At 42.6% G+C, this 8,809-nt stretch overlaps 1 protein-coding gene across 1 annotated transcript; it reads right to left on the bottom strand.

Annotated features, from left to right (window-relative positions):
• Positions 1-5,897: 5,897 nt before the first annotated feature.
• Positions 5,898-6,836, bottom strand: LOC126492472 (olfactory receptor 1D2-like). The gene is given in 1 exon segment (XM_050128939.1): positions 5,898-6,836. A coding segment is annotated over 1 exon segment (939 nt).
• Between the last annotated feature and the right edge of the window lie 1,973 nt (positions 6,837-8,809).

The raw sequence follows: 8,809 nt of genomic DNA on the forward strand, positions 1-8,809 counted from the left end.
CTCCTCCTCCTCCTCCTCCTCCTCCTCCTCCTTCTCCTTCTCCTTCTTCTTTCTCCGTAGCTTTTTGGTTCCTGTCCTGGAGCTAGCTCTTCTAGACCAGGCTGGCCTCGAACTCACAGAGATCCTCCTGCCTCTGCCTCCCGAGTGCTGGGATTAAAGGTGTGCGCCACCACTGCCCGGCTTTTAGCTTCTTTAAAAGAAAAATTTTGGAGTTTTACAGAAAATTTAAATAAAAATAACTAAATAATTTTAGGAACAGCTTTTAAAAATATTTTAAGTTTATAAGGCGATGGTGCATTCTATAGTTATAAAATATTTTATTATAATGTCTATTAATATGTAATCTTGATAAATAGATAAATAAAAGACTAAAAATTAGGGCCACAGCTATGCACACCAAACACTAGAGGCTGAGGTATTTTTACTTAGGATGCAGCAAGACAGTGACCTAAGCAGTCTGGCAAAGGGTCTCTTCTTACCTAAGTTCTATTCAGGCTAACAGAGCCTTATTTATGAATGTATGTCTAACCTCCTTGTTTTTGCTGGAATCATTAAGCTGTAGCTATTTTGGTAGACGTAGTCATACAAGAAACTATTATATTCTATAATGGTACACTATGTGAGGACCAAGAAAATAAACTTGTCAATCTCTCTATGGACTGAATTCATGAAAGAACTTCAATTAAAAATTTGTATTTTTTTATTATAAACTGTTGAAGATGATTAAGCTTTAATTTATTATGTTCAGAACTATACTTGTAGTCATGCTAAGTACTAATGCAATTAATTACAGGAAAAAGCTTTATTCTCCATGTAAGGATTTTTTTTTTTTGAGACAGGGTTTCTCTGTAGCTTTGGAACCTGTTCTGGAACTAGCTCTTGTAGACCAGGCTGCGGGTACTGGGCTTAAAGGAGTGCACCCCCACTGCGGCCAAGCAATGATTCTTTAGGTAATATATAATTAACAGCTAATGGTTTTCAGATTAGTTAGAGTCTGCCGAACATGGCAGTTAAGATGCTTAAACTTACTATGACAGAGACTCCCAGATCCCAGCAGTGACCTCCAAGGTTTCCAAGGAGATAATGGGACATGACAATGACCTCACCTGGATTGTGGTAATGATGACCACTGGACAAGACTGCCCCATGCCTCATCTGCCACCAGGACCAAACTCTGAAAAACCAGGACACTGGAGAGTTGATTGCTCCACTTCACCTGACAAAGCGATGTTAGTCCCCCCATATTCCTCCTCCACAGGGAAGCCTCTCATCTTCTGGGCCTAGAAGCCAAAGACTGATGCTGTCCTGCTACCTCTGCTCTCTAGCATCTGGAGAACTCAGGAGTCTGGGATGTCCGTCTAGGTAATGGACTAGTCTCTGCCATTTTAATTGATACATAAGCCATTTGGATTATTCCCCCTGCTGTAATTTATCCTTCTGAGATCTCTGATGCCTTTGATGGCTAGACTAACTGTGGCTTTGTTAGCTTGGTAGCACCAGGCCACCAGCTTCTTCTGCCAAAGCCACCTTCTTCTCTGTAGCTACCTTGTTAGTTCATCTAGAGTTACAAGGTCTCTTGTTAAGAAAAGGCAGACAGGGTTGCCTTGCTAACAGGCTTTGTATTCAAGGACAAACAGGTTTCAGCTGTAGCTTTTCACTAAAGGAATGTGCCTTGCAATGACTGGTCTCAATGCAATGGCTGGTCTCACTAATAACTACTCATATCTCTGGTAAAGGATTTGATTCAAGAAAAGGTTTATTAAAGCCCATGCAAGTTTCCAGGGTCTAAAAATGTTCTAAAGTATATAAAGGCCTGAGGATATGGAAACTTGAATAAGTTCTGAGTGTCTCAAAAATGATTCAAGATGTATAAGTGAAGCTGTAAAGGAATAAGAAAGTGATTTAAAGTATATGAAAATGGGAAATGTTTCAGATTCCTTTCCCCTTCGATGCTATTGTTACACTAAGATTTCAAAGACACAGAGTTTTAACATTGAACGGTGGAGTTCTGATAGGCTGGTAGAGCAGAGATGTGTTCTAGAGATAGGCTACCTGTACTAGCTTAAGGGCCTAAAGGGTCTGTCTGGTCTTAGTCATACAGGTAGCAGAGAAGTCCTTTGGGTTGTTATCCAGCTCTGGTCCTGGTTGTAGAAGCTTGGGAGAGGCTCAGGTCATTTAGATTACTAGCCATGCCCAGTCTTGGTTGTAAGAGTCTGATATGGCCTGGCCCAAGAGATAAAGCAGTCACCAGGCTGTTAATAAGCCCCAACTCTCAGCTTTTTGGCTGGAAGAACAGATTTTTCATCTTTCCCCTTAGAAAGACAATTCTATATGCTTAACATTCCTGATTTATTTGGAGAACTGTGAGTTCAAAGACCTTTGTGCTATGCTCCCAACATCCTCTGTTCCTTCTCTTCTTATAGAAAGTCCATAATGTTAGTATTGGCTCCTTGAATGATGCCCGAAGTCCCATAGGTATTCTTCACGCCCTTTCATTCTTTTGCATCTGCTCCTCTAACAGGGTAATTCTAAATGACCCACTTTCACACAGTCCATTCTTCCTTGTGCCTGGTCAGGTCTGCTCTTGAAGCTCTTTATTGGTTTGTTTCATTTCAGTTTTTGTGTAAATCAACTACAACATTACTGCTCTTTTTTTTTTGTAGCTAATGTTGGGTGAACTTCGCATTTTATTTCTGTATCTGCTTCTTGGTTTTGCTGAGTTGTTTATCTGTGCCCTTGTATAGGTCAATGAACCTCTCGAAGATGACTGTTCTCCCACCTCCCCAGGGGTAGGACGTTAGTCAGCTTTGTGCCACTGTAGCAGAATATCCGAGACAGAAACTTACAGGAAGAAATTATTTATATTGGCTCATGGTTTCAGAGGGTTGTTACCCGAAGTTGTGGTCTGGGTCAGGTGTTTCAGGTTCTTGGCTCCTTATTCAAAGAGCTCACACATACTGGCTTATTCAAAATAAAGTGATAGAACAGGATAGACACACCCTCGAGGGTGACAGCAGGCCACCCGAGTGAGGGTATCAAGGGCCTCATGCTATTGCTTCGGATTTCTTTTTATAGAGTTTAAGAGAAGGAAGAATTTGGTTGCTAAGAGACAGGCTGTTTTAAAAATTCATTTCTTTTATTTTTTTGAGATACATAATCACACCTCTTCCCTTCTTTCCTTCTTCCAAATGCTCCCAATTACCCTTCCTTGCTGTTGTGATTGTCATACTGAGATTATATCAGTCTTGGCCCATTGTGCATGTTCCTTCCTGTAACACATCTGATGTAACACATCTTAATCTGTCATGCTTGTTCATAAGATGGGAAATAGAGGATTCTCCTTAGACGCTCCCTTTGAGGACACACTTTGCCTTATTGTTCATGCACCCAAAACCAGCTCATGCCTCTTGGTTCTTGGACGGTGTTCTAGGAAGTGTTTGAATGACCATTGTCAGGGGGCTGTAAGGAGAGTGACTTGTTCCATCCTTTACAGCAGGTGCAGGTGCAGGTTAAAGCAGGTGGGCTCCTGCACTGCTAACAGGTTGTGTGGTGCCCAGAGAGATATGTGTGTATAGCCCAAGCTAAATGGCATCCGGATTTCTAAGCAACCTTGCTGCTTGCCTGTAACAGTTTCAGCCCTGGTCACTTGGCCGAGCTGCTTAGGTAGAAGAGGAGGAGGGAGAAAACTGCTCAGTTCAGAGTGGTTTCAAAGCAGGGGAGCCTGATTTTTGCAACAGGGTCTTTCCTAACTGTTCATCAATGATACATCCATGAATGGGTGAATCTGTTCACCCAGCTACCTCCCTGAGGTTGAACACTGATGATGCAGGTCTTTAATGTGATCTTCTGGGGGGACATTTAATGGCTAAACAAGCATAAAGATGGTTGCTGGAATGTCATTTCATTCTGTCTGTTGCCATGTGTCCTTGGTTCCTCAAGATCTCCATCGCTTCACATTGGTGAGTGCAATATAAAGGAGTCATTTGTCTCTGTCTTTACAGACTGACCACTGGGGGTGTGCCCGGTGATTGACAGATTCCACAGAGGAGGCAAGGGATAGGCAAAGGAAGAAGTGAGCTAGGTCACGGTGGTGGCAACAACAATACAGTCGGACTGACTAACAGCCAGAATGCTTTTTTATTTATACAGAATTAAGTAATCTGGGATAGATTCATGTTGTTCCAAACCACAGATCATATCATTTTTGTTTTCAGACATATTTTTTCTTGCATATCTGGGGTCATAAGTTTAGTCATCATTGATAAACCATGACAGAACAGACTTATCTTTTACCATCATTTCCCCCCGTTTAGTCATCATTGCTAAACAGAGTTATCCTTTATAATCATTTTTACTCATCAGTCCCCTCACCCAAATTTGAAGAATCTAGAGTTGCATGACAGTCTGTTCTCAGTTAGCATGTGCTAACTTTTCTCTTACCACCTTCCCACCCCATTCTTCGTCCATCGGCGTAAGTCCCCATGTAGGGCAGAGGTAACTTCAGCTAATCTGACTGCTGCTGTGCATGCCGCATGATCGCCTGAGTGTACAGTTGGAAGAGGCTGTAATCTGACCTGCAGCCAACTCCTCTAGCCCAGCAAATCTAAGTTCACTTTGCTTTGATTATCTTCTTCCTGAGTAAGTACAGGGCATGTGCTTTAAGAATAGATCAGAGCCTCATAAAGAGACTTCTGGTTCTTTATGTGTCGTCACAACCTCCAAGGTGTAAGGAAGATCTTCAAGTAGATAAGGATAGCTCCCTGAAAGTGGGAGGAGTATTATGCTGGGGACTTCCCTGGGGAAACTTAGGAGCAGTACTCCTGGGAGAAGGCACGAATGATTCATAAAAAAATTCATCAAATCCAATATCTCTAAATTGTACAAATATTAAAAGCCCCTAAGCATGCAACATGCGGGGATCAAAACAGAAAGAGGCACGGTGTCAATCATGTGGCTCAGCTTTGCTGGATCTTTGCCAAGCAGCCGTGCTGGCTTTACAACTTTTGTTGTTCCCATCAGATGTGGCTGTAGCAACATACATGATGGGAATATTCCTTCATCATCCAGCCCAGTGAGAGATTCTGAGTGTATATCTGTGCCTAGTTCCCACAAAGATCAGAAGGGACTGTTGGATTTCCTGGAACCGGGGTCGTGAGTGGTCATGTGGGAATCTAACCTACTCCTCTGTAAGAGCAGCAGGTGCTCTTAACTGCTGAGTCATTTCTCCAGCCCGAAGATTTTTATTTTAAACAGACAGAGATACTCACCTTTAAATCAACATGGCAAACATTGCATTTCAACGGATGAGTTAGATTCATTTATGTGCAATTTTACCCATTGATCACAATTGGCTATAAACTCCACATTCATGTTTGCTTCCCAGTTTGAAGGTATTAAGAGACACTCAGCCAGTCCCAGTAAAATGTGTCGGTGAATAGCAGAGTAACTACATCAACTGAACCTTGCTTTCTTCAGTCTTAAACCCTACTGGCTCTGTTCACTCATCTCTAAAGGATTTCTTCCAAATCACCATAGCCCAGCGTCCAGCCTTCTAATCAGTCACTAATTGCTACTTGTGCATTTGATGTATTTGAGACATGAGAGATGTCTCTATGTCATACTGGGCATATCTGGATAAGGTTGAGAATGTGCTCCTATGGTCAGGCACATTGTAAAATTCAACCCTGTGATATTCTAGTGTTGGCATTAGCGTGATCTTATGATTACCAAAGCTGGCGAGATGCAAGGTGAGGTACTTACATGTCTTTCCATCACCACATAGGTTCATTCAGAGCCAGAGATGTGTCCAAACACCCCTGCATAACCCATAAGATGATGTTTTGAACATGTTGAAGGATATACACAGTCTGCTTCATTCCTCTTTTCCAAAACAACCCTCATGTTAACCTCTGAATCGGCTTCCTTAGAAGTCTTCCCAGAGCCCCATGCATGTCCTTGTTCCTCAGGCTGTAGATGAAAGGGTTCATCATGGGGGTCACCACTGCGTACATCACTGTGGCTACTGAGTCTTTCATGGAGTAGGTGTGTAGGGGCTGCAGATATACCATACCAAGTGTCCCATAGAAGAGGGCCACCACAGCCAGATGGGATGAACAAGTGGAAAAGGCTTTGTACTTGCTAGAGGCTGAGGGGATTCTGAGGATAGCTCTGACAATCCAGATATAGGATATGATTATGAATCCTAGAGGAGCAAGGAAGATGAAGCAGCCTGTAATGACCAGCACCATGTGATTGATGCGGGTGTCAGAGCATGCAAGCCTGAGCAGGACGTACATTTCACAGAAGATGTAGTGGATTTTCCGAGACCCACAGAAGGTTACCTTGGTCATGAGGATGGTGTGGATGAGGCCATAGAGGATAGATAGGGCCCAGCACAGGATGAGGAGCAAGATACAGAGCTTAGGACTCATGGCAGTAGTATAATGGAGGGGACGGCAGATGGCCACGTACCGATCATAAGCCATTACAGCGAGGATGAGGTTGTCCAAGGCTACCAGAGACACCAGGAAGTAGAGCTGAGTCAGGCATCCTGTGTAGGAGATGGCTTTATTCTGGGACTGAAGGTTCACCAGCATCTTGGGGATTGTGTTGGTGACAAAGAAGAGGTCAGTGAAGGAGAGGTTGGCCAGGAAGAAATACATGGGAGTGTGCAGGTGCGAGTCAGAGCCAATGGCCAGGATGATGAGCACATTCCCCACCACTGTGACCAGGTACATGGACAGGAAAGTCCCAAACAGGATGCGCTGATGCTCGGGAACCTCTGAGAGTCCCAGGAGTAGGAACTCAGAGTCTCAGCTCTGGTTGCTTCAATCCATTACCCAAATTTCTGCAATGTGAGCACCAAGAAATACTTACAATTGCTCTTAATCAGATGGAGAATGAGCATAAACAAAAATAACTGCTTTCTTAGTATTAAAAGTATCTTGGGCTGGAGAGATGGCTCAGAGGTCAAGAGTGTTGACTCTTCCGGAGGCGCTGAGTTCCATTCCCAGCAACCACATGGTGGCTCACAACCATCTAGAGTGAGATCATATGCCCTCTTCTGGGGCGCAGGCAAGCATACAGACAGAATACTGTATACCTAATAAATAAGTATTTAAAAAAGGATCTTAGAGCTAGGTGTGATGGCACTTGCCCACAGTCTTGGCTACTCAAGAGGTGGAGGATCATAACTTGAGCCTAGGAGGCTAAAGGCAGCTTTAACAACATAACAAGACTTTGTTTCCCCCATTCCTAAAAATAATCTCAGACCCAGATTGAATCCAGTGTCTGTGTGTGCTAGGTTGGAGCTTTAGTCATGAGCTCCAGGTCCAACTGTATAATGATCCTCACCCCCACAGTGCATCAAAGTGATGGAAAATCATACCATAATTTCCCCTAAGCAAATACAACCTCCTTGGAACATTTTGTGTTCCTATTTTCATTTTTATCCAATTATCCTTATCTACTTAATGTGATTGGGAAACATTCCTTAAGTTAATATTATAATTTATTGCCATTTAAAAAATATCAAGTAACTTAATATTTATACCTCCTTAAGTATTTTCTTCTTCCTTCCTTCTTTCCTTCCTTTTTTTTTTTTTTTTTTTTTTTTTTTTTTTTTAGGCAGGATCTCACTTTACAATTTTAGCTGTCCTGAAATTCATTCTACAGACCAAGCTGGGGGAAAAGAAGCAGGCAAGGGGCTGGAGATGCAAATCCCTGGTAGAAGGAACACTTGCCCAGTATGTGGGACACTCTGGGTCTGAGTTCCAGCCTGCCAGAATAAAGCAGCATGCTGCAGCCTGGGCACTGACAAGGCAGAGGCGCTAGGATCCTTGCTGTTTGAGGCCTGTTGGTTGACATAACAAGTTCTAAGCCAACCTATGATCTATGTAAAAAGATCATTTCTCAAAAACCAAACAAACCAAACCAAAACACCTCTTTCCTGAAACAAAACTCAAAAAACCAGAAACAGAGACAGTAAACAAAACAAAATTAACAAAACAAAACACTGAGCAAAGACACCTGGCTTGGTTCTTTTGGCTCTTAATCTCAGCACTCAGGAGACAGAGAGTGTGTTTAGTCCAGCCTATTCTACATGGCAGTTGTAGACCAGCCAGAATTACACAGTGGGACCCTGTTTCAAACAACAAACTAACAAACAAGAAAGCGACAAAAATGAAAGCCAAGAACAAACAAAAGCCAAAAGTGTAAGGTGTAAAGAGAAAAAAAATCTAACATCAGAAATAGCCCGTGAGAACAGATTTTACTGAAAAACAAAAACAAAAGCCAACAAGCAACAACAACAACAAAACCAGAAATAGATGGAGAGGAGAGAAAGGGTTAAACACACCAAAGGGGAAGCTTCCAAAAGTAACAGAAAAGCACTGGTGAAAAAAAAACACAAAAACACAAACACACATTTGCTGTTAAAGTTCCTAGTTTGCTAAAACACAAATTGCCACTTTCTATTCGGCTAGATGATGCTAAGTCCCTTAGTTTACAACAGGCATTTTTTTCTGTCTCTCAGATGAGGTGACAGAACTGTTTAGAAGGCCAATGCGTTTACCTCACCTAGAGTTCTGGACAAAGAGCTGAGACGCCACACAGGGGCACATCTCTCCAAGCTAATGCCATTATGAAATGGAGAGGCCTTTACGGAAAGGTCTAAGGGCTACCTGTTTTTAACCAGTACAACTCTCTGATATTTTTCACCCAATTTTAGTAGGAAACTCTGCTCTGGGTGGGAGAAAGGTGAAGCAACAGGGTTTGCAGGCCCTCTCTGTCCGAGGGCAGGCTCTGCTCT

The sequence above is a fragment of the Alexandromys fortis genome, unplaced genomic scaffold, assembly GCF_014885135.2.
Source record: "Alexandromys fortis isolate MF-2015 unplaced genomic scaffold, M_Fortis_MF-2015_v1.1 scaffold_80, whole genome shotgun sequence".
Taxonomy (NCBI): domain Eukaryota; kingdom Metazoa; phylum Chordata; class Mammalia; order Rodentia; family Cricetidae; genus Alexandromys; species Alexandromys fortis.